The following is a 27,497-nucleotide window of genomic DNA, read 5'->3' on the forward strand; positions in this document are numbered from 1 at the left end:
GGTAAAAAAAAAAAAAGATTTTATGGCTCTCCATTGTTTTATTTAATTGTTAATGTCTAAGGAATAAAGATTAGGATTTTGTTCTCTGTGAATTGTGCTAACACAACAATCGTGAAATGACTTTTCAACATAAAAGGTTTTGGCTCTGTTTTCATAGCATATTTTTAGAACATGTTTTAAAATAATACATTGAACATGTATTATATCTTGCAACAGTTATGGAAATATTAATGTGTCACATATTCTTTCCTTTATGAGTTCTCATGTGTATCATTAAGTGAATTTTTTGTGAAAAGTCTTTTAGACATTCTGAACACTGAAACAGCTTTTCTCTAGTATGAAGTCTAGTATGTTTAACTAAATTAGACTTTTCTGAAAAGTTCTTTAGGCACACTAAACATTGATAGGGTTTTTCTCCTGTATGAATTCTCTGATGTTTTACTAGAGAACTTTTTTCAGAAAAATTTTTTTGGCACACTAAACAATGATATGGTTTCTCTTTCGTATGTACTCGTGAATGTCGTATTAAACTTCCTTTGACAGAAAACTTTCTTACGCACAGTGAACATTTATATGGTCTTTCTCCTGTGTGAATTTTCTCGTGTTTTATTAGGGTACCTTTTTGTGAAAAATCTTTTAGACACTCTGAGCACTGATATGGTTTCTCCCCCGTATGAATCCTTGTATGCGTTATTAATTTTGCTTTGTCTAAAAATTTTCTTTGACACACTGAACACTCATAAGATTTTTCACCTGTATGAATTCTTTCATGCTTTACTAGAGCTTTTTTTTGAGAAAAGTCTTTTACACACACTGAACACTGATATGGTTTCTCTCCTGTATGAATTTTTTCATGTCCCACTAGCTTTGCCTTTTCTGAAAAACTTTTGAGACACACTGAGCACTGATATGGTTTCTCTCCTGTGTGAATTCTCATATGTGTTATTAGATTGCGATTTTGAGAAAAGTTCTTCAGACACACTGTACACTGATATGGTTTCTCTCCTGTATGAATTCTCATGTGTGTAATTAGTGTAGATTTTTGTGTAAAGTCTTTTAGACACTCTGAACACTCATACAGTTTTTCTTTTGTGTGGATTCTAGAATGTGTTACAAGATTTGATTTTTCTAAAAAACTTTTCAGACATACTAAACACTGATATGGTTTCTCTCCTGTATGTATTTTTTCATGTCGTATTAGAACATATTTTTGTGAAAATCTTTTTCGACATACCAAACACTGATATGGTTTCTGTTCTCTATGGGCACTCATTTGTATTGCTATATTAGTTTGTTTTAGAAGTGAAGACTAATGTGATTCTTTGACAGAGCCTAGGTACATATGTAGGTAGATGGGAGGGCAGTATTTTGGTAAGTAGATGGGAGGGCAGTATTTTGATAAGTAGATGGGAGGGGAAAAGAGGTAGATAGGAAGGGAGGTAGATGAAAGGGCGCCTGGTTTGGTTTGGTTCGGTTTATTTGTTGGTTTGATTAATAAGTTGGTTGGTTGGTTGGTTGGTTAGTTGGTCAGTTGGCTGTTTGACTAGTTAGTTGGTAGATACATTAGAAACTGCATATGAGGGTAGGTAAATTAGAATTTTTTCTGAATCCTAATATATTTCTACATACATTTAATTATTTGCTCTTGATGCTTACAACTCTTACAAATGTTCTAAGACATTAGTGACAGAAACAATTTGATCTTATATGAAAATTCTCCTGCATTTTGAATTTAATATAAACTTTAATTTTCATAAGAGTTATAGTAAGAAACCCATCATAAAAAAACAATTGTACCGCTTATACTAACACTATGTATGAACTTTCATAAAAGGTCTTATTTAAAAGAAAATAGTTTTATAAAGTGTTTGATACACTAATGACTGACAAAAACTTTTAGTATGTGCTCTTATTTGTAGGTTTCCGAGATAACTTAATGTGAGAAATGTTCAAAACACTGAAATGGGCATACCCCACTGCAACAGGCCTAAAATCTGGCACATGTTCATATTAATTACAACTGAATAATAAAGTGGTCTCATTTTTTTTGGCTGAATATTCTTCTGCTAAACTTGAAATATTTTGATAAATATTAAATCACCAAGGGAAATACTGTTATAACTATATTATGTACTGTATATATATACATATATACATATATATATATATATTAGAGACAATGAACACAGGCATTGTATGTAATGACTGCATGCACACACACACACACACACACACATACACATGCACAGCATGTAAATTCAAATTTTATCTAGAAATAAATAATGAGGTGGAGCAAATTCATGACTTATTTCTTGATGCAAATATGATTCCTTCATTACAGTTGAATGTCCAATTTCCTTTCCAAAAAATACCACCGTAAAAAAAGAAGTTTAATGCTTTGAATACATGTACACACAGTCTATAGCCAATACTGAAGCGTTCATATAAAAGAAACATCACTTACATGCACAGTTCCTTAGATAACAGTGAACTGAATGCTCATCAGATAAAATAATTTAGAAAAATAGTGAATAGAACTATCTGAATGAGGTTACATTCACAGGTTAATGCATGTAGTAGTCAGGATGGCATTATATCAGTGCTGACACTGTTCATACATATGTAATATTTTTGCTATTAATGTGTCCTTTAATTGAAGGCATTGGTAGTGAGTGTGTAATTCTTCCTCAAACACATGAGCTGCAGAAGAAAAGAATGAACAGTTAGGATAGTTAAAAAAACTTACACTAATGTGAAATACAAGCATTGTTAGAACTATAAACTTTTCCTTCAAGAAGAGCTACATCTTATGGTATATTAAGAATTTATTCAGGAATACATTTGAGATATTATGTAAGTTGACTGAAATACTTTCAAACAATTTTGATGATGAGGAAGGGAGGAGAGGGAGATGAGGGAGTCCCACCTGTGTCTGACTCAAAGGTGGACCTTTCAGGAAGGTCAGTTAAAGTGTGTTGAAGCGGAAGAGATGTCAAAAGTACATTCTGTGTGCCTGCTGATAGACATGACAGTCTATCAAGATATGTGAAATGGCAATGCAACTTTTCAATCGTCACAAAGTAATTTGGGGCAGTGGAGATATTGGAAGTGAATTCTCCATTCCCACTTACAGACAGGACAATCAATTAAAATATGGTGATCTGACAATGCTACCTGGCAATCCTCACAGAGCAGTGCTAGAAATTTGTCCATGAGATATCCGTGAAGTGCATGTGGCTGAGAATAGATTTTGCCACCACAGTGGCTAGTTTATTGTGCACCCCATATCCAGCCTGTGGACAGTAGCATGAATGCATATGGATACACAAATGGCCTAGGAACTAGGCCATTTGTGTATCCATATGCATTCACGCAAAGGTTAAAATGTGTGTTTACATTTTATACATGTTGTTAGGTAAAAAGAATGCCACTAACATGCTAGGGCATTTTGGGCAGACTAATTTTAATGCTTACAGATTAGCCCCAAAAGGGTTAACAGGAGTCCATTTTGATTTATATCTACAGTTCACATATCTAAATCTAAATCTGTTACAAGCAAATTTAGGAAAATTGCTTAATTTATCTGGTATCTTATTTTCATTAATAAGATATCTTGACATGTTACATAAATTATCATACTATCTCTATATTCCTCAGTATTTTGAAATTGGAATATTTTGAAATTTTGTTTGAAATTGGCCAAATTACCAAATTCTGATCACTCCATTGGATAGTTGAAATGGTTGACTGGGCAGTTTTTTGTTCTTAATCAATAAACTGAAAGACATACTAGCAAAACAGTTAAGTATTTGGTCAACTGGAACAATGTAATTGACCCAAAATATAACTCAAAGTGGGGAAAATCGCCAATGCATAAATATTGCTGATGCAGCAAAATTCATGAAAGCATAATTTCAGCACTTTTCCATCAAATTTCATACTTTTTGTTATATTATCTTCAGAAAAAAATTCTCTACCATTTCATAAAAAATTGACAAAAAATTGTTTTTTTTTTTTAAAATCTTTGGGCTCTGGTGGCCTGGTGGTTAACGCTTTCGCTTCACACGGTGAGGGCCTGGGTTCGATTCCCAGCCAGAGTAGAAACATTGGACGTGTTTCTTTCAACCTGTTGTCTATGTTCCCCATCAGTAAAATGGGTACCTGGGTGTTAGTCGACTGGTGTGGGTCGCATCCTGGGACACTGACCTAAGGAGGCCTGGTCACAGACCGGGCCGCGGGGGCGTTGACCCCCGGAACTCTCTCCAGGTAAACTTTAGACAATTTTCAGATCAGCGATCTGGACAGTGAAAGGGTTAATGGTAAGTTTTTTTCTGCAAGGTACTGCTTCACACTTGGGTCAAACACTTCATGTATCCACTTCATGGATCCACTTCATGTATCCACTTCATGGATCCACTGCCGTGTTACCCAAGCTTTAATATTAGCCCTCCAAATTACACTGAGTTTACTTTTTATCACATTGTTTTTCATAAACACCCTTGCATTTTTCAGAGTGGTAGACGAGCAATGGTGTAATTCTGCATTCCTTACTAGCATTACCACACAATAAGTGTGTTAGCCTGTCTTTCATGGGCTTGTGTCCTGGCAATGATTTTTCTTCTTAGGCATTCTCTTTCTAAAAGAGCCCAACTTCATCACAATTAAAAACTCATTAAGGAATAAATCCCTCAATATCTAGACAGGTTTAAAATTCCTTAACAAACTTTTCAGCATCATCTCTGTTAGCACTGGCAGCCTTCCCATGCCTTATTACATTATGAATTCCACTGCTCTTTCTAAATCTATCAAACCAGCCCTTACTTGCCTTAACCCTTACAGGGTCCATCCCGTAGATCTACGGCTTCACGTTGAGTGTCCAAACCGTAGATCTACGCCAAAATTCTAGCGCTGTCAAATTTAGCGCGAAAGCGCTCATAGGCCTACATGTGAGAGAACGGGTCTGCGTGGTGGGTGTGCGCCATAAACAAAAAATCTAGGCGCCCGCATAGCATTGTGGGAACGCCGGCTCAGTTACCCTTGTTCACCATGCCTCGTCGCAAGTCAGCTCTCACTCCACGGAAAATTGGGACTCTCCTCTTCCTATCTGATAGTTCTGACACTGATGGAAGTGGAAATGAAGACGAATTCTTTGGCTTTGATCAGTTAGCGACCGAAAGGAATAACCAGGATATCGATAATACAGTGGACCCCCGCATAACGATGGCATCACATAGCGATTTTTCCGCATAACGATTACTTTTATCGCAAAATTTTTGCCGCGCATACCGATTAAAAACCCGCTTACCGATTTTCGTCCGAGACGCGTCCAATGTGCCCTCACATGTGCCGGCCGTCCCATTGTTTACCAGCCAGCCTCCGCGGTAACATCCAAGCATACACTCGGAATATTTCGTATTATTACAGTGTTTTCGGTGCTGTTTCTGGAAAATAAGTGACCATGGGCCCCAAGAAAGCTTCTAGTGCCAACCCTGTGGTAAAAAGGGTGAGAATTAGTATGGAAATTAAGAAAGATTTTGAAGGGTTTGGGGCTAACCCTGAGAAGCCTATGCCAGTTGTGGAATCCATTGTGCCTACTTCAAAGATTAAGGAAATGTGTGCAGAGTGGGTTGAACTGCAAACCTTTATAGATGAAAATCACCCTGACACAGCTGTTGCAAACCGTGCTTGTGACTATTTCAATGACAATGTTATGGCCCATTTTAGGAAAGTCTTGAAGGAACGGGAGGTACAGAGCTCTATGGACAGATTTGTTGTGCGACAGAGGTCCAGTGACTCTCAAGCTGGTCCTAGTGGCATTAAAAGAAGAAGGGAAGTAACCCCAGAAAAGGACTTGCTACCTCAAGTCCTAATGGAAGGGGATTCCCCTTCTAAACAGTAAGAAGATAATGCTCTCCCCTCCTCCCATCCCATCAATCATCACCAGATCTTCAATAAAAGTAAGTGTCATGTAATTGTGCATGCCTTTTTCAGTTTGTGTGTATTAAAATTAACATTTCATGTGGTAAAAAAAATTTTTTTTCATACTTTTGGGCGTCTTGCACGGATTAATTTTATTTCCATTATTTCTTATGGGGAAAATTCATTCGCATAACGATTATTTCGCATAACGATGAGCCCTCTTGCACGGATTAAAATCGTTAACCGGGGGTCCACTGTAGTGCAGAAAACCCTGACGATCCTCAACCTTCTACCTCTGGTGTGGGCACTCGTCAGTCATGGTCAGTTGTACCTCAACGCAAGAGAAAACTAATATTTTCGCGTAGCCAGGCCTCTGACTTCAGTAATGATGATGATAGTGACGTGGATTGTGATTTTATTGCGCTTGACGATCATTCGAGTAGTGATAGTGAGGAATCATATTCACCAGTGAAGCGCCGGTATGTACGCCGCTGAATGCGCTCAGGTAGTGTACCCTATGCTGTGCCCAGGGGATGGAGTACATCCTGGAGTACATCCTGGAGTACATTCTGTGGCCCTACACCAGGTTTAGATAGTGATAGTGAGGATGATGTGGCTACACTTGGCATGGATAGACCACAGGCATCAGCAGATGGTGGTAGTGGTGATGGTAGTGGCACCGCCATGCGTGACTCACCAGCCCAGGCTGGGACCTACGCTGCTGACTCCTCAGTTCAAGGACAAAGCGGAGCGTCAGCCACCAGCCCACCACAACCACCCGCACAACCAGCCTATGATGTCCAGTATCTACCAGCAAACCGTATCTGGGATTGGCAGCAAAATCCCAATTTTGTTCCCAAGCCCCACCACTTTGATGACTCAAAGTGGAATTCTACCTACTTGTCCCCTTGGAACCATGGCCAATGAACTGGAATTCTTTGAATTATTCTTTGAGCAGCCATTGATGGAAACTATTGTCAGGGAAAGTAATAAGTATTTTGAGTACACCATGGCAAATACGAGCATATCACCACAGTCAAGACTACACCGGTGGAAAGAGACGACTGTTGCAGAAATGTATTTGCTTTTTGCAACAATAATGCTTATGCCTCATGTCTATAAGCATAATATAAAAGCATACTGGTCCACAGATCGGCTAATTTCTACCCCGGTCTTCAGTGAAATCATCCCAGTGAACAGGTTTATCTTACTGTTACGTATGTTGCACTTCTCTGACAAAACCAGGCCTGACAGAAGTGACAGGTTAAACAAGATCAGAAATGTTTTTATGTATCTCAAACAAAAGTTCAGCATATACTTTTATCCATTCAAGAATCTTGTAATTGATGAGTCATTGATTTTGTTCAAAGGTAGACTGTCATTCAAGCAGTATATACCGAGCAAGAGGAAACGCTTTGGTATAAAACTGTTTGTACTCTGTGACTGTGACAGTGGCCTGGTGTTGGATATTGTTGTATACACGGGAAGTAAAACACTGAAAGATACCAAGATGTTATTGGGTATCTCAGGTGACGTAGTGAGAAACATGATGGCACCTTATCTTGGTAAGGGGCATACATTATATACCGATAACTGGTACACAAGCCCATTACTCAGTGATTTCTTGCGAGTGAACAAGACAGATGTGTGTGGCACAGTGCGTTCTAATCGTAAACATATGCCCAGGCTCAACGCAGGTGCTTGTGGTGATGACATGCAGGTGTTTACTGCCAATGACATCATGGCATTACGGTGGCATGACATACGAGATGTCAAATTGTTGACAACCATTCACATTAATGAAATGCAAGACAGTGGCAAAGTTGATCGAGTGGCTAATGAACGTATTCGAAAACCAGTGACAGTGATTGATTATACACAAAACATGTGCTTGGTTGACAAATGTGACATGCAGATTGGTTTTGTTGATTGTGTTCGTAAGAGTTACAAGTGGTACATGAAACTTTTCTTCCATCTCATGGACATTTCAATGCTCAGTGCATATAATATGTACCAAATAAAGACTGGCAACAGACCACCGTATGGTGAATTTTGTTTGTCTGTTGTCAGACAACTCATAATGAAGTACCAGGTAAGAACACCTGCTATACAACAAGGTCCTCGAATTCTTCAGGATATACCCAAGCGTTTGAGGAGGGAAGGTGATCATTTCATAATACAGCTTCCTTCAACTCAGAAGAAATTTGCTCAGAAGAGATGCATCTTCTGTGCACAAACAAAACGACGGCAACAAAGACGCAAAGACATTCGGTTTATGTGTGAGGAATGTAAGGTGCCTCTGTGTATGGTGCCTTGTTTCAAGGAGTTCCACAAGCTCCAGCAGTTCTAAAACCATGTCCAGTGGTTGTAAATATGTAAATATATGATAGAACATTAGTATTATACAAGATTTGTGCATGTTTATTGTAATAAACAACAGTGGTAAACAATAATATGATAATAACTTTAGTGCGGTTGTGTTCAATACAGTGAGTTTATATATATACATTATATACAGTATTGGTCTCTCAGGCCCCAAATGTTAGTAGGAAAAGAAAAAAATTGGAAAAGAAAAGAAAAACTACAAAAACTGCTAAATACAGTAATGCGCGTATGTATGGAATTCGTCGATGTTGCCGCCACCACATCATTTTGGACAAACTTCTTGGCACTGTATCTCGGTAAGTACTGATCATAATTTTCTTTTTTTGTCTTATTACCTTCACAAAAATATGCTTTTTAATTCTGTAAGAAAATTTTTTTTTTTTTTTTCAAAATTTCTTGGACACTGGAGCACCACTTCAGATTTTGGCCTTGGACCCTGAAGGGGTTAAATTCATCACTTTCAACACTATTTCCCAGGGTGCCTCGTTTAAGATCACTATATAACTGCTTTGCTTTTTCACAAATTATAGTACAGCTTGGCCATCACTAATCCGGCATCATCGGGACCTGTAGGGTGCCAGGTTAATGATTTTGCCAGATTACAGAGTGGTTACGTTAGAATACACTTAACCCAACAGCAATATTTACGCATCAGTGATTTCACCCAATTAATGCCCTATTTTTGGCCTATTCCATTGTTTCAGTCTGCAAAAATTAATAGCTATTTTGCTAGCATTCCTTCTATTCTGTCAACTGAGTACAAGAAACTGCCCATTTACGTACTTCAACTACTCAATAAAGTGATCAGAAATTGGTAATTTGGCCAATTTCACACAAATTTCAAGAGATGCCAATTTCAAAATAGGGTCCAGAATAAACAATACAGACATTCCTGGCACTAAAATAACATTTTCTCTGTTCATCAGTCACATCACAGGCCCCTCTTATATTATGCTTGAATTTTTATTCACACAAAAAATAGATTTACTGATATGCAGAATATTGCATTGTTGTTAGGTAAGACACATATGCAACAGTTAGGTATCTTTATTTCGAAACGTTTCGCCTACACAGTAGGGTTCTTCAGTCGAGTACAGAAAAGTTGATAGAAGCAGAAGAGACTTGAAGACGATGTAATCAGTCCATCACCCTTGAAGTTTTGAGGTGGTCAGTCCCTCAGTCTGGAGAAGAGTATTGTTCCATAGTCTGAAACAATATGGAGTTGAAGTGACAGGATGGAGCCTTATATAGCGCCAGGAGGTGAGACGTAGGTCACTAGTAGAGGTAAGAATGTAGACGTTGAGAGGTCAGGTCCATCTCAAATCCAGCCATTCTCTGCCAATCCTAGGGATTGGCAGAGAGCATGCATAATTCCTTTGTATAAAGGCAAAGGGGACAAAAGAGAGTGCAAAAATTATAGGGGGATAAGTCTGTCGAGTATACCTAGTAAAGTGTATGGTAGAGTTATTATTGAAAGAATTAAGAGTAAGACGGAGAATAGGATAGCAGACGAACAAGGAGGCTTTAGGAAAGGCAGGGGTTGTGTGGACCAAGTGTTTACAGTGAAACATATAAGTGAACAGTAATTAGATAAGGCTAAAGAGGTTTTTGTGGTATTTATGGATTTGGAAAAGGCATATGACAGGGTGGATAGGGGGGCAATGTGGCAGATGTTGCAGGTGTATGGTATAGGAGGTAGGTTACTGAAAGCAGTGAAGAGTTTTTACGAGGATAGTGAGGCTCAAGTTAGAATATGTAGGAAAGAGGGAGATTATTTCCCAGTAAAAGTAGGCCTTAGACAAGGATGTGTGATGTCACCGTGGTTGTTTAATATATTTATAGATGGGGTTGTAAGAGAAGTAAATGTGAGGGTCTTGGCAAGATAATCACACATAAAGTGGGAGATGTCACAGTTGCTCTTTGCTGATGATACTGTGCTCTTGGGAGATTCTGAAGAGAGTTGGTGGATGAATTTGGTAGGGTATGTAAAAGAAGAAAATTAAAAGTGAATACAGAAAAGAGTAATGTTATGAGGATAACAAAAAGATTAGGTGATGAAAGATTGGATATCAGATTGGAAGGAGAGAGTATTTAGGAGGTGAATGTATTCAGATACTAGGGAGTGGACGTGTCAGCGGATGGGTCTATGAAAGATGAGGTGAATCATAGAATTGATGAGGGGAAAAGGGTGAGTGGTGCACTTAGGAGTCTGTGGAGACAAAGAACTTTGTCCTTGGAGGCAAAGAGGGGAATGTGTGAGAGTATAGTTTTACCAACGCTCTTATGTGGGTGTGAAGCATGGGTGATGAATGTTGCAGTGAGGAGAAGGCTGGAGGCAGTGGAAATGTCATGTCTGAGGGCAATGTGTGGTGTGAATATAATGAAGAGAATTCGTAGTTTGGAAGTTAGGAGGAGGTGTGGGATTGCCAAAACTTTTGTCCAGAGGGCTGAGGAAGGGTTGTTGAGGTGGTTCGGACATGTGGAGAGAATGGAGCGAAACAGAATGACTTCAAGAGTGTATCAGTCTGTAGTGGAAGGAAGGCGGGGTAGGGGTCGGCCTAGGGAAGGTTGGAGGGAGGGGGTAAAGGAGGTTTTGTGTGTGAGGGGCTTGGACTTCCAGCGGGCATGCGTGAGCGTGTTTGATAGGAGTGAATGTAGACAAATGGTTTTTAATACTTGACGTGCTGTTGGAGTGTGAGCAAAGTAACATTTATGAAGAGATTCAGGGAAACCGGCAGGCCGGACTTGAGTCCTGGAGATGGGAAGTACAGTGCCTGCACTCTGAAGGAGGGGTGTTAATGCTGCAGTTTAAAAACTGTAGTGTAAAGCACCCTTCTGGCAAGACAGTGATGGAGTGAATGATGGTGAAAGTTTTTCTTTTTCGGGCCACCCTGCCTTGGTGGGAATCGGCCAGTGTGCTAATAAAAAAAAATAAAATAAATGTACGGTGTATGTGTTTTACACAAGAAGCATTTCTTTTATCCATTGGAACCAAGGCTAGGGCTAATATTAGCAGGTCATAAAAATAAATGGAGAAAAACAAATTGGAATGATTTTTGCAGCAAGTAGCACCACCAAACAGTAGCTGCAGGTTGGTGTGGCGACCCTGGAAATTTTAAAATATGCTAGCTGAAATTAGTACCGGATTACTGATTGCGGGATTAGTGATGCTGACCTGTAATCGAAACACTGTCAACAGCCAATTTTTGTTAATCCACAATAACAGAAGTTTTTTCCATTTCTTCAATTATCTGTGACATTTTCACATCAAGAATTTTCTCTTTTGTCACATCAGCCCCTTTTATTGCCTCTTTATTTTTGAATATGGACTATGTGGTGGATTTTGCCATACCATATTGAGTAGGAAGGTCCAACACATTTGCTCCACTTTCCCACTTTGCAATGAGTTCTTCTTTCACTTTAACTGTTGTTCTCACTGCTTTCTTTTCAGGCTTGTTTGGATCACCACTCTTTTTTGGAAGGGGGAAGACCATGATTACTTATGTTCAATGAAAATATTTAAAAAAGACCACAGAATAACAATGAAATACCAATAAGTTTCACAGAGCTTGTACGAACAATGCTTAACCCTTTGACGGTCTGTCCCATAGTTCTACGGCTTTCAAGTCAGGGTCCAAGCTGTAGTACTACATCATGAGTTCAGCTCACTCACATAAGCTGTGAGCGGTAAATTTGGGCCTAGATATGAGAGAATGCATCTATGTGGTAAGTGTGTACCATATACAGTGGACGCTCGGTTATCTGCCTCTTCGCTTATCAGCCAACTCAGTTATTGGTCAGTTTTTCGGCCTCCGGTTATCAGCCGTTTTCGCTTATCGGCCACACTGAACACATCCACTGCCAGCCACTCGCGCGTTCCTGAGTCAGTGTGGCTGTGTCTCTGGGCGAGTGAGGAAGCTTCTGCTCATTCATCCAAACATTTCAATATAATCTATTGTTTTTGGTGGTTATTGATTAAGTGTAACTGCGAAATAAGTAACCATGGCCCCAAAGAAAGCTCCTAGTAAAGTTCCTTTGGTAAAGAAAGTGAGAAATACAATAGAATTCAAGGGAGGCAGGCATAGAGGCAAGGAGTGTAGCAGGCATGCAGGGAGTGTAGCAGGAAGGCAGGAAGTGTAGCAGGCAGGGAGGGAGTTTTAGCAGGGAGGCAGGGAGTGTAGAAGGAAGGCATAGCAGCAGGGAGTGTAGCAGGCATGCAGAGAGTGTAGCAGGAAGGCAGAGAGTGTAGAAGGAAGGCAGAGAGTGTAGCAGGCATGCAGGGAGTGAAGCAGGAAGGCAGGGAGTGTAGCAGGGATGCCACGTTCATGAGTCAGTCTGGCTGTGTCTCTGGGTGAGTGAGCAAGACTCTGCACATTCATCCAAACATTTCATTATAATCCATTGTTTTTTGTGGCTGTTTATTCAGTGCAACTGCAAAATAAGCCACCATGGGTCCAAAGAAACATGCGATGTTTATATGCAATGTATGTTTAATAATAATCACTCTTGGGTACATTAAATGTCATATTTTAAGTTAATATAGACATTTTCATTAATCCATATATGATATTTTCTTCAAAATTATATATAAGAACCATGTTACATAGCATATAGCATATAAACATAATATGTTTATATGCTATCGAGTGGAGAGTCAGGTGGAGAATAAACATTATGTTTTCTCTGATTCAGTGTTAGAGAAAACTGTGAATCTGGCGTCTTGCCCAGTAACCGCCCATCATGTGTGTTTGTTTACAATTCTCAGCATGAATTATTCATTATTTCTCCCTTTGCTTATGATGGCGTCTAAAGGTAGTTGTTAGAAATGATTAAACTCAGTGAACATGGTAATATTATGACTGTGTAGTGTAGCCCAGGAGGGGGCTACATACCTGTACTGTACCTACATCTACCACTGCCTACACTGATTTCCTACAAATAAATACTACTCACCTCTCACCCTACATTAAGACTACAAATATTTTAAGGTATGTAATGAATGTACTCATTGTTTTCTGTATGTAAAACTAGTTAATCTTTAAAAAATGTATTTTTTGCTAATATTTTTGGATGTCTGAAACAGATTAATTGGATTTACATTAATTCTTATGGGAAATATTATTTCGGTTTTCAGCCTTTTCAGTTTTAGGCCGACCTTCTGGAACGGATTATGGTCTACGGTAAAACAAATCCTGCAGCACACAGTGCATAATGAGAAAGAAAAACTGCAACGGTGTTTTTGGATTAACCACCTAACCATCCAAACGTAGATCTATGTTCTTACCACTAACACTCCAAATGTAGATCAATGTTTTCTTTTTCCTGCCTCCAAAATTGGGATGATTGGCCTGAGATGCTTGGTCAATATAGAATGGGTCTTAACACTCAGTGTGTGCAGTATTAAAAAAATCTGGGACCACTTAATACCTTGTGGGAGCACCAGTTCAACTGAGCGCCAGCTAGAGCAAATAGCGTGGCAAACACCAGGGATTCACTGATGTTGTGTCACATTAACACTCCCCTTTTAAGGCAAAAGTGATGTTGACCCAGAGTTTAGTGGCTTTGAGATGGATGAGGCTACAAGTGGTCAAGAAAATATCAAAAACCTCGATAATAACCCATGCACAACATTTGTGCAACATCCTTTCATTTTTGATACCACTGATAGTGTCATCCTGCCAGAATGTCCTATAACCTATGCCCTAGGTAAAGAGAAACAATTCTGGAACATGTGTAATACGTATTCGGCAGGCCAGCTGGCTGGTTGTCTGGCTGACTAACTGACTTTGGCTGTCTCTCTGTCTGTATCTGTCTCTATCTCTATCTCTGTCTATATCTCTGTGTCTGTCTCTCTGTCTCTCTCTCTCAGGTACACATAAGTACAGTTATCAGACATAATGTAAATTACCTAGGATAACCCCAAAAATCCAGACAAAATGCTATACTGTGCTTGTAGATACAAGGCCGTACTAGTACGGCTTATGTGCCAGTGTCCATGATGTACTAGAATGCGTAAATTCTAGTGCCTTCAAATCTAGTGAGAGAAAGCTGGTAGGCCTACATATGAAAGAATGAGTCTATGTGGTCAGTGTGCGCAGTATAAAAAAATTCCTGCAGCACAGAGTGCGTAATGAGAGAAAAAAAACTTTGACCATGTTTTTGGATTAAAACAGTGAGTTTGCACTATATTTTCGTATGGTATTTATTGCTGTATTCTAGTTTTCCTGGCCTCATTGTATGGAATGGAAGACATATTACAGAAATTGAGATGATTTTGACTGGTTTTACAATTAAAAGTACCTTGAGATTGAGCTCAAAGTAGCAGAAATTTTCGATTTTTACCCAAGTTCAAAAATAAACAAATCATGCTAAACGTCCAATACACATCAACTGGCGAGTCTAATATTCTTTCACAAGTGCGCCGATATTATTTATACCATTTCTACACTAATGCAGTAGTCTGCATAACAGTAAATCTTATTTTTTTTTTTTGTGAGAATAAAAATTCAAAGTGGAAAGCAAAAGAAATGGAAGAGGGGCATGGGGACGTGACTAATGAACAGAGGAAATTTTATTTTAGTGCCAAGAATGTCTTTCTTGTTTATTCTGGACCCTATTTGGAAATTGGCATCTTTTGAAATTTGTGTGAAATTGGCAAAATTGCTAAATTCTGACCACTGTACTATTGGATAGTTGATATCAGTAAATTGGTGGTTTCTTGTACTCATTCGATAGAAAAAATGGAATTCTAGCGAAATAGTTATGGTTTTTGTTGACTAGTACATTGGAATTGGCCGAAAATAGGGCTCAAAGTGGGCAAAATCGCCGATGTGTAAACATCGTCGAGACCACTAACTTCGAGAGAGCATAATTCCATAAGTTTTCCTTCAAATTTCATACCTTTGGTGTCATTATGATCGGAAAAAAATTCTCTGTCTTTTCATAAGAAATTTTTTTTTTTTTTTTGAAATTGGGGGACCATGAGAACAAGTCTCTGAGAGGGCCTGTGGACCCTGAAAAGGTTAATAAGCATGACTGGCAGGTAATATGCATTTTCACTTGATCATGAATCAAACGTGATGACTCTGCATTGTGTGTAATACCTGTTGGTTTATGAGCCGCTCTATGAGAGAGAGAGACAAGCAGACAGAAAGACAAACACATACAGGCAGACAGAGACACACAGGCAAACAGAAAGACAGACACACACAGGCAGGCAGGAACACACAAGCAGTCAGGAACACACAAGCAGACAGAAAGACAGACACACACACAGGCAGACAGAAAGACAGATAAGAAGACAAAGCTAGACAGACAGACAGACAGACATGTTTATGTGTAACAGTGAAAATAAATAAAGCCAGAGTTCCCTGCAGCAGTGCTCGATCATCAAGTGTCACTCCACTGCTGCCCAGTCAGCAGTGGAGTAACACTCGTCTTACACCATGCTTCAAGGAGTTTCATATAAACTCCAGCATGTCTAAAACATTGCTGGAACCTATAAATACTTTGCATATATTTCTAGACAATAGTAAATGACCAAGGCAGGTGAAAATGTTCACCTGTCTGTGTGTTTGTGACTATCTGAGTACTATTTCAGTACCTAATATGAGTGTCGGAACAAAGATTGACTATGAAATCACAAGAACTATTATAAATTGTAATTATCAGAAAATAAAAATTATATAAATTAAAACAAAAACGAGAAAAAAGGTATATCATCAACACTTCGTGGTCTTATATCTCAGTAAGTATTGATCCTAAAATTTTTTTGTTTTGGTCTTATTACACACAGAAAATTGCCCACTTTAATTTAATTTCTTTTTATTTTTTTTCAAAATATTCAGAGTGCTAGCAGTGAAAACGTAGATCTACGTTTGAATAGTTTAAGGGTTATGCACTGCATGCTGCAGGATTTTTTTATACTGTGCACACCGACTACTCAAACCCATTCTCTCATGTGTAGGCCTACCAGCTTTCACCCACAAGACTGGAAGCCACTAGAATTTTGGCATAGTATTATATTTGTTAGACCCCGAGACTTAAAAAAAAAAAAAAAAGTTGTTTGGCATTTTTGGGGGTCCCAGGAACATAACCCTATTTTTCTCTAAGTACTTATGTTTATCTAACACAGACTCATCTAACATTGCATTTTCAGGAATGTAACTACTGTGTTATATAACAGACTACTATATATAAAATATGCAACAAGTTTCAAACACTTGAAACTTTGGAAAGTTTCCAAACATAATCTAGAGAGACGCGGAGCTCACGGAGGATGTAAACAAACTGAGAGTGAATAGGTGGTGCGTGGATGCCGTAATAGCGAATCAGGAGTCATATAAATTAATTTTTTAGCATAATTTGAAATGTCCATATTAGCTAATTGCAGGGCCCTCCTGTATGGAAAGTTCCTAACAACCTGTGTCCAAAATAACTTGCTGCATATTTTGTCCAGTTAGGAACTAAAGCCAATAAGGAACTAGGGAAAGTGAACACAGTTTCAAAGTACCTACAGTAAATGGCCAAGCCTCAAACATGTTTCACAAAATCATAATAACATGACTGCAAACAAACCATGGAACAGGTGGGGTTGGAACCCATGATAAATGAGTTGTAAAACTCAGGACAGCTGGCCCAGTGGCTTATGCACTGGCCTGGAGTTTTACGACTCAGCCACCATGGGTTCAAATCTCACCTGTTCCATGGTTTGTTTCTCAAACATGTTCTGTTACACAGCAATAAATAAATAGAATGAGCTACATGATCATATCATAGCCTAAAGACAATTTAAGAACAGAGCCAAAGAATATCTAATGAATGAAGCTATAGGAAGGGAGAATATATAATACATTATTGTATTGATACAATGGTCATAATTCATAATTTCTAATAACAATTAGTAATTAACTTATTCATCTGTTACCTATGTGTATTTTTATATAATTTGCCTATGTAACTGACAGGGACCCCAATGAAAATATATCACATTTTTAACTGTTATCCTAGGGTAAACCTACATAATGCACTTTACATGTGCCCACAACACATGTGCTCCCTCAAAAACCACTGAAAAAATTACTTGTATGTTTTCATTTGCATCTTGGTACAGAGGATATCTTTAACTCTATTCCCTGCTTCTAGCCCGACTCGTGGGAATGACATACTTCCACTATTAGGTCCCACCCACTAGTGATTATGTCCTTGACTACTGCACCTCTACTCTGGCTCAAATACACAAGCTTCTGTCTTCATACCTGAGATACGCCAATGCTGAGGAACTGAACATATATCTAGGTTGTAGGTCTCATCACTTCAAAATTGTTCTCTACTGCTTTCATTATCTCCAGCATATACATATTCTCTGTACTGATCAGTGATGATAATTGTAGAAATAAAGTTTATCAATTATCATAACTAATCAGTACAGAAAATATGTATATGCTGGAGATAATGTAAGGAGTAGAGAACAAGTTTGAAGTATGGTTTACAACTGATTCAGAAGAAGGCAAAATTATTGATATAATTTATATTGATATACTTTATATAAAGTCTCTGGTTATGCAGAGTATTGCAGGGAGACTTATAATAAATTTATAACTACTACTGGATTTTTTTGCAAGCAGTTTGTTGGAAGTTTTGGTAAAACAATCTGCTGTAATATTTAAGGAGGCTATTACAAATGTTGGTCAAATAAAAATGCAACTGATCTAAATTTCAGTATTACTGACCTGAACATACAATAAACTGATGGCTCATAGAATGCATAGCATCTTGGGCAAAACTTAGCCTATATTATACAGTGGACCCCCGGTTATCGGCCGTAATCCGTTCCTGAAGGTCGGCCGATAACCGAAATGGCTGATAACCGAATTAATATTTCCCATACGAATTAATGGAAATACAATTAATTCGTTCCAAACAAAAATATTCACAAAAAAATAATTTTTTTTACAATTATGTAAGTACACCTACCATCCGACTTACGACCGAGTTTGGTTCCGAGAAACCAGTCGTAAGTCGAAATGGTCGTAAGTCGAACTTTACTACTGAATATCAACATCACATTTTTGTAATGAGTTTATTTTATTGTTTTATTTTGGTATTTCATGATTTACTTTACTTTTTATGCTGTTAGTACTGTATTTTATACTGTAAGGTTTAGGATAAACACTGTGTACAACACAAATAGTTGTTTATTTCCCAGAAATTTGGCATAAAAAACACGATCGTAAGTCGAGTGGTCGTAAGTCGAGCAGGTCTTAAGTCGGATGGTAGGTGTATTACATACCTTTATTGAAGGCTAATGCTGGCTTCTGGAAGACAGGGAGGAGGAAAGTGGGAGGAGTTAGTGTTTGGAAGGGTAATTCCCATCCATGAAGACTTTAGGTAGCAAAGCCTTCTCTGGGGTTACTTCCCTTCTCTGTCTTTTAATGCCACTAGGACCAGCTTGAGCATCACTGGACTCATCTCACAAAATAACTGCCCAGATTATTATTATTATAATCACGGAGGAGCGCTAAACCCGTAGGATTATACAGCGCATGTGGGGGAGGGGTTGGAAGGTATCAAGGCTCAATTCAGGGAACCGAATCACAGATGCAATTCCCTAGATCAAGAGCCCCTCACCAACATCAAGGAACCTCCCTTGAGGGGATAACTGTCCAGAGTGCTCTGTTTCTGGAGTCTCTTTAAGATTTCCCTGAAGTGGGACAGGGATTTGTCACTAAACATGTTGCAGATATGGCTTGTTTCAGCTTTGTCAGGGTGGTGTTTCTCTACAAAAGCTTGCATCCTAGTCCACGTTGCACACACCTCTTTAATCTCTGAAGAAGGCACCTCCTTCACCTCCTCCTTCACCTCCCTCATCCTCCTCTTCTGAAGCAAGTTCCTCATCTGCAGTCTGTTGCTGTTCAAGTTAAAGCTCTTGCAGCTCTTCAGTGGTAAGCTCTTCCCTGTGGTCCTCCACCAACTCTTCCACATCCTCGCCACTCACCTCCAACCCCAGGGACTTCCCCAGTTCCACAATAGAGTCCACAGGGTCGGCAGAGTCAGGGTCACAGTGAGCCTCAAACCCTTCAAAATCCCTCTCTTGGACACAATCTGGCCACACTTGACTCACGAAATCGTAATGACACGATTTCAAACAAACCATACCATGGGCGGGATTGAACCCGGTGTAGAAATATACCTAGTTGGACGAATCTTATTGTGGCTAGCTGGTCCAGTGGCTAACGAGACAGTCTGGAGTTTTGAGACTCTCTGACCGCGGGTTCAATCCTGCCCATGGTATGGTTTATCTGGCCACAGTTTTCTCCAAGCAGAGTTCAAAGTCCTGGAAGTCACTCCCTCCCAAGCCTTACCTATAAGGCTTATGCAATGGAGGATAGTGAAGTGATTCCTCCAAAACTCTCTTAGGGTCAAGTGAGTGTCCGAGGTCACCTCAAAGCACTTTTGAAACTGCTTTTGTGTAGAGTTTTTTGAAGTTAGAAATAACCTGCTGGTCCATGGGCTGGAGGAGAGGAGTGGTGTTAGGAGGCAAGAACTTCACTTTTATAAAACTGAAGTCCCTAAACACTTGGTCTTCCAAGTCTGGAGGATGTGCAGGAGCATTGCCCAGTACCAGGAGGCACTTGAGTGGCAATTTCTTTTCCAGGAGGTATTTTTTCACACTTGGGTCAAACACATCATTAACCCACTCTTTGAAACTTTGCTTTGTGACCCATGCCTTATGATTAGCTTTCCACATCACACACAATCTATTCTTCATGACACTGTTTTTCTTAAACACTCTGGGATTTTCTGAGTGATACACGAGTAAAGGCTTCACTTTGAAATCCCCACTAGCATTACCACACAACAAAAGAGTAAGCCTGTCTTTCATAGGTTTGTGTCCTGGCAGTGCCTTTTCCTCCTGGGTAATGTAGGTCTTGTTTGGCATTTTCTTCCAAAACAGGCCTGTTTCGTCATAATTGAACACTCGTTGGGGTTCAAATCCTTCAGCCTTTACATAGTCCTGGAATTCATGAACATACTTTTCAGCTGCACATTTGTCAGAACTTGCAGCCTCACCATGCCTTACAACACTGTGTATGCCACTTCGCTTCTTAAATCTATCAAACCATCCTTTGCTGGCCCTAAATTCACAAACTGCAGCACTTGTTCCAGGCATTTTCTTTGCAAGATCCTCATATAACTGCTTTGTCTTCTCACAAATGATCGACTCAACACTGTCTCCCACTAATTACTTTTCCTTAATCCACAATAATAATAACTTTTCCATCTCTTCCATTATCGGTGTCCTTTGTTTAGTTAGAAAAGCTACACCTTTTGCAACATTAGCGTCTCTGATTTGTTCTTTCTTTGCCAGGATGGATGTAACTGTTGATTTATTCTTGCTGTACATCCTGGCAAGTTCCACCACCTTCATACCACTCTCAAACTTTTCTATCACTTCACGCTTAAATTCCATGGTGTTTCTCATTTCTTTACCACAGGAACTTTACTAGGAACTTTCTTTGGAGCCATGGTTACTTATTTCACAGTTGCACTGCAAGAAAAACCACTAAAAACAATGGTAAACAAGTGAAATGTTTGGATGTATGAGCAGAAGCTTCCTCAGTCACCGAGAGATAAAGCCAAACTGAAGCGCAAGCTGCCCCAGCCGGAGGATGGATGCGTCCAAAACGGCCAATAACTGAGCGAACGGCCGATAACCGGGTGCCGATAACCGAGTTGGCCGATAACCAAACCGGGTGATTACTGGGGATCCACTGTACTTTAAATTTATTCAGTTGATGATCAATAAAAATCACAATAAGAAGATATAAATGTCAAGTATGGCAGAGTGAGTGAGATTAACTTGAATTACAATATAAAATATGATAAGATGCCTACTAATAATATTTTTTATTATCACACTGGCCGATTCCCACCAAGGCAGGGTGGCCCGAAAAAGAAAAACTTTCACCATCATTCACTCATCACTGTCTTGCCAGAAGGGTGCTTTACACTACAGTTTTTAAACTGCAACATTAACACCCCTCCTTCAGAGTGCAGGCACTGTACTTCCCATCTCCTGGACTCAAGTCCAGCTTGCCAGTTTCCCTGAATCCCTTCATAAATGTTACTTTGCTCACACTCCAACAGCACGTCAAGTATTAAAAACCATTTGTCTCCATTCACTCCTATCAAACACGCTCACGCATGCCTGCTGGAAGTCCAAGCCCCTCGCACACAAAACTAATAATATATGAGAGATAAAGGAAAGCTGGAACAAGAACAGGGACAGCAGGTTTCAGGATTTGTTTGACATAGTATACTGCTGACAAGATCACATTAAGGCAGGGAAGTGCTTTTTAACATAACTTTGAAGCAGCGGGCAGACAGGGAACCTTTGGAATCCTTTGGTGGAAAGTTTCAGATTTTAGGACCTTTGATGCACAATTGAGTATTTAAACAGCTTGATTTGGACATGAAGGATATTAAATGAATTTATGTGTCTTGCCCATTACTTCTGCTGCAGCTATCAAGGGGTTCAGAGCAGGGTTTATAGCAGAATTGACTGTCTTAAAGTGTACACCATATTATTATTTTTTTTTTTTTATTATCACACTGGCCGATTCCCACCAAGGCAGGGTGGCCCGAAAAAGAAAAACTTTCACCATCATTCACTCCATCACTGTCTTGCCAGAAGGGTGCTTTACACTACAGTTTTTAAACTGCAACATTAACACCTCTCCTTCAGAGTGCAGACACTGTACTTCCCATCTCCAGGACTCAAGTCCGGCCTGCCGGTTTCCCTGAACCCCTTCATAAATGTTACTTTGCTCACACTCCAACAGCACATCAAGTATTAAAAACCATTCATCTCCATTCACTCCTTTCAAACACGCTCACGCACGCCTGCTGGAAGTTAAAGCCCTTCGCACACAAAACCTCCTTTACCCCCTCCCTCCAACCTTTCCTAGGCTGACCCCTACCCCGCCTTCCTTCCACTACAGACTGATACACTCTTGAAGTCATTCTGTTTCGCTCCATTCTCTCTACATGTCCGAACCACCTCAACAACCCTTCCTCAGCCCTCTGGACAACAGTTTTGGTAATCCCGCACCTCCTCCTAACTTCCAAACTACAAATTCTCTGCAATATATTCACACCACACATTGCCCTCAGACATGACATCTCCACTGCCTCCAGCCTTCTCCTCACTGCAACATTCATCACCCATGCTTCACACCCATATAAGAGTGTTGGTAAAACTATACTCTCATACATTCCCCTCTTTGCCTCCAAGGACAAAGTTCTTTGTCTCCACAGACTCCTAAGTGCACCACTCACCCTTTTCCCTTCATCAATTCTGTGATTCACCTCTTCCTTCATAGACCCATCTGCTGACTTGTCCACTCCCAAATATCTGAAAACATTCACCTCCTCCACACTCTCTCCCTCCAATCTGATATCCAGTCTTTCATCACCTAATCTTTTTTGTTATCCTCATAACCTTACTCTTTCCTGTATTCACTTTTAATTTTCTTCTTTTGCACACCCTACCAAATTCATCCACCAATCTCTGCAACTTCTCTTCAGAATCTCCCAAGAGCACAGTGTCATCAGCAAAGAGCAACTGTGACAACTCCCACTTTATGTGTGATTCTTTATCTTTTAACTCCACGCCTCTTGTCAAGACCCTCGCATTTGCTTCTCTTACAACCTCATCTATAAATATATTAAACAACCACGGTGACATCACACATCCTTGTCTAAGGCCTACTTTTACTGGGAAATAATTTCCCTCTTTCCTATGTACTCTAACTTGAGCCTCACTATCCTCATAAAAACTCTTCACTGCTTTCAGTAACCTACCTCCTACACCATACACCTGCAACATCTGCCACATTGCCCCCCTATCCACCCTGTCATATGCCTTTTCCAAATCCATAAATACCACAAAGACCTCTTTAGCCTTATCTAAATACTGTTCACTTATATGTTTCACTGTAAACACCTGGTCCACACACCCCCTACCTTTCCTAAAGCCTCCTTGTTCATCTGCTATCCTATTCTCAGTCTTACTTTTAATTCTTTCAATAATAACTCTACCATACACTTTACCAGGTATACTCAACAGACTTATCCCCCTATAATTTTTGCACTCTCTTTTGTCCCCTTTGCCTTTATACAAAGGAACTATGCATGCTCTCTGCCAATCCCTAGGTACCTTACCCTCTTCCATACATTTATTAAATAATTGCACCAACCACTCCAAAACTATATCCCCACCTGCTTTTAACATTTCTATCTTTATCCCATCAATCCCGGCTGCCTTACCCCCTTTCATTTTACCTACTGCCTCACGAACTTCCCCCATACTCACAACAGGCTCTTCCTCACTCCTACAAGATGTTATTCCTCCTTGCCCTATACACGAAATCACAGCTTCCCTATCTTCATCAACATTTAACAATTCCTCAAAATATTCCCTCCATCTTCCCAATACCTCTAACTCTCCATTTAATAACTCTCCTCTCCTATTTTTAACTGACAAATCCATTTGTTCTCTAGGCTTCCTTAACTTGTTAATCTCACTCCAAAACTTTTTCTTATTTTCAACAAAATTTGTTGATAACATCTCACCCACTCTCTTATTTGCTCTCTTTTTACATTGCTTCACCACTCTCTAAACCTCTCTCTTTTTCTCCATATACTCTTCCCTCCTTGCATCACTTCTACTTTGTAAAAACTTCTCATATGCTAACTTTTTCTCCCTTACTCCTCTCTTTACATCATCATTCCACCAATCGCTCCTCTTCCCTCCCGCACCCACTTTCCTGTAACCACAAACTTCTGCTGAACACTCTAACACTATATTTTTAAACCTACCCCATACCTCTTCGACCCCATTGCCTATGCTCTCATTAGCCCATCTATCCTCCAATAGCTGTTTATATCTTTCCCTAACTGCCTCCTCTTTTAGTTTATAAACCTTCACCTCTCTCTTCCCTGATGCTTCTATTCTCCTTGTATCCCATCTACCTTTTACTCTCAGTGTAGCTACAACTAGAAAGTGATCTGATATATCTGTGGCCCCTCTATAAACATGTACATCCTGAAGTCTACTCAAGAGTCTTTTATCTACCAATACATAATCCAACAAACTACTGTCATTTTGCCCTACATCATATCTTGTATACTTATTTATCCTCTTTTTCTTAAAATATGTATTACCTATAACTAAACCCCTTTCTATACAAAGTTCAATCAAAGGGCTCCCATTATCATTTACACCTGGCACCCCAAACTTACCTACCACACCCTCTCTAAAAGTTTCTCCTACTTTAGCATTCAGGTCCCCTACCACAATTACTCTCTCACTTGGTTCAAAGGCTCCTATACATTCACTTAACATCTCCCAAAATCTCTCTCTCTCTTCTGCATTCCTCTCCTCCAGGTGCATACATGCTTATTATGACCCACTTCTCGCATCCAACCTTTACTTTAATCCACATAATTCTTGCATTTACACATTCCTATTCTCTTTTCTCCTTCCATAACTGATCATTCAACATTACTGCTACCCCTTCCTTTGCTCTAACTCTCTCAGATACTCCAGATTTAATCCCATTTATTTCCCCCCACCGAAACTCCCCTACCCCCTTCAGCTTTGTTTCGCTTAGGGCCAGGACATCCAACTTCTTTTCATTCATAACATCAGCAATCATCTGTTTCTTGTCATCTGCACTACATCCACGCACATTCAAGCATCCCAGTTTTAAAAAGTTTTTCTTCTTCTCTTTTTTAGTAAATGTCTACAGGAGAAGGGGTTACTAGCCCATTGCTCCCGGCATTTTAGTCGCCACATACGACACGCATGGCTTACGGAGGAAAGATTCTTTTCCACTTCCCCATGGACAATAGAAGAAATAAAGAAGAACAAGAGCTATGTAGAAAAAGGAGAAAAACCTAGATGTATGTATATATATATGCATGTGCATGTCTGTGAAGTGTGACCAAAGTGTAAGTTGGAGTAGCAAGATATCCCTGTTATCTAGCGTGTTTATGAGACAGAAAAAGACACCAGCAATCCTACCATCATGCAAAACAGTTACAGGTTTCTGTTTCACAGTCATCTGGCAGGAAGGTAGTACTTCCCTGGGTGGTTGCTGTCTACCAACCTACTACCTATTATGAGTGAATATTATGCACATTGAATAAATTTAAACTTCTGAGGAGTGGGGGAGTGTGTTGTCTAGCATTAGATTGAGTAATCATTCATACAGCTGATTTTTGTTGAATTATTATAGGTTTTAGATGATTTGCTGTAGTAGATCCCCAAACACAAATATTGTAGGTGAGGTACAGTGTAAGTAGTATTGTTTGAGATACATATCAACGTATCTCAGAGAAGATGCTAATTTATTTGGAGACTTCTTATGTACTGGATAAGATTTTGTTCTGATTTTTAACCCTTGAGGGTTATCCACCCAGGATAACACAAGAAAGACAGTTTGTCATAGAGGAACTGTCTTATTTCCATTGGGGTCCTTCAGCTTGTCCCCCAGGATGCGACCCACACCATTCAACTAACACCCAGGTACCTACTTACTTGCTAGGTGAATGGGGATAGTAGGTGTAAGGAAACATGTCCAATGTTTCCTTGCTGAGGATTGAACAATGGACACTGTGTGTGAGGCGAGAGCATTAGTCTACCAGGCCACAGGACACCCAGATGTGGATGTTGAATTTAAAGTTGCTGTCACAGTACAGTACGTACTAAGAATTTTCCCTCAATTTGTCTTGCAATGGGATTACTATCAATCATAAATATTTAGTAATACATCTGCAGCTCTGTTTCCAAACATCATGGAAAAAGGTCTCTCAATATTAAGACATCTTCATGAGCTCTTCATTAACAGTGTTATTGAGGGAATACAAATATGTGTGAGAGATGACAAAAGTTGTGTCATCTGCCAATAGAACAGGTTTAAGTAACAGAGATACACTGGGAAATAGATAAGTTTATTCAGGTATAGGTACACATAAATACAGTTACATTAATTATCATACATATCAGCATATGTATAGATTACCTAGGATAACCTAAAAATTCGAAGTGACTTATTTCCATTGGGTTCCTTAACTACTACTACTACTACTACTAAAAATAATAATAATAATAATAATAATAATATAATTATTATTATAATCAAAAGGAAGTGCTGAACCTACAAGGGTCATAATAATATATATTCATCTCTACATGTACGAGGTATACAGTCCTAGCTGACATCAATAACATACTACCATACAGAAAGCCGATTGTTATGCTGAACATTTTAGGCAAATTAGGTCAGCTTTGTCCCAGGATGCGACCCACACCCGTCGACTAACAGGTACCCATTTTACTGATGGGCGAACATAGACAACCAGTGTAAGGAAACACATCCAGTGTTACCACCCTCGCTGGGAATCAAACCCAGACCCTCAACGTGTGAAGCAAGAGCATTTGTCACCTTCATAGTTAAAACATCTGAGTAACTCAACTATGTGAAAAATGGTTACAATAAAAGGAGATATACTAGGGATAAGGTAAACTGAGTTATTTACATTAAACAAATGGTTCAGATCATTGTTGTATGAGGAAAAACATGAAGCTAAGAACATTGGTGGGTGAAACGTCTCCATTAATGAATATACCCGGGTGTTACACACGTGTCTTACTCACCAACCTGTGGGTACTGTCTACCATTAATATAATGAATACAATGTAAAGGTGAGAAAAGTAAAAGTAAACAAAGGACAGAAAGAGTTCAATATGGCCGTGAAAGACCTATATATTTATCCAATTTTTAAGCGCTATTACAAAAGTTTTATAAAATTAAGTATCTACCGACATTCTTTCTTACCACATTTATCAGCGAATCTTGAATAATCTGTGAGAACTGATTCTTTAATGACTAGTAATGGAATAAACAGATCCAGGGAGACCAAAAGAGCTCTTGTTGTTGTTGGTGGTGTTGTTGGGGTTGTTAAGGGGCACCAAAATTTACAGCTTCTTGGAAGAAAAAGGAAAGTATATTGACAAATATAAGCAGAAATAAAGGAAACAATTTTCTATTGAAAACAATACGGGGATAATATGTTCCCAATTAGGTCAGGTAAACCTATTTACCCGTGGCATAGTGGCGAAGCTC

At 39.3% G+C, this 27,497-nt stretch overlaps 1 protein-coding gene across 1 annotated transcript; it reads right to left on the reverse strand.

Annotated features, from left to right (window-relative positions):
* On the reverse strand, positions 1–27,348 carry LOC128696798 (zinc finger protein 271). The gene is made up of 2 exons (XM_053788155.2): positions 27,210–27,348; positions 1–2,700 (listed from the first exon to the last, which is right to left on the reverse strand). Exon 2 carries the CDS (start codon positions 1,271–1,273, stop codon positions 236–238), a length of 1,038 nt encoding a protein of 345 aa, XP_053644130.2. The 5' UTR covers positions 1,274–2,700; positions 27,210–27,348; the 3' UTR covers positions 1–235.
* Between the last annotated feature and the right edge of the window lie 149 nt (positions 27,349–27,497).

The sequence above is a fragment of the Cherax quadricarinatus genome, chromosome 52 (assembly GCF_038502225.1).
Source record: "Cherax quadricarinatus isolate ZL_2023a chromosome 52, ASM3850222v1, whole genome shotgun sequence".
NCBI classification, from domain to species: domain Eukaryota; kingdom Metazoa; phylum Arthropoda; class Malacostraca; order Decapoda; family Parastacidae; genus Cherax; species Cherax quadricarinatus.

Bases quoted from the DNA above. Each gene is read 5' to 3' on its own strand.
- LOC128696798 (XM_053788155.2), bottom strand. From the start codon at position 1,273: ATGAGTGCCCATAGAGAACAGAAACCATATCAGTGTTTGGTATGTCGA.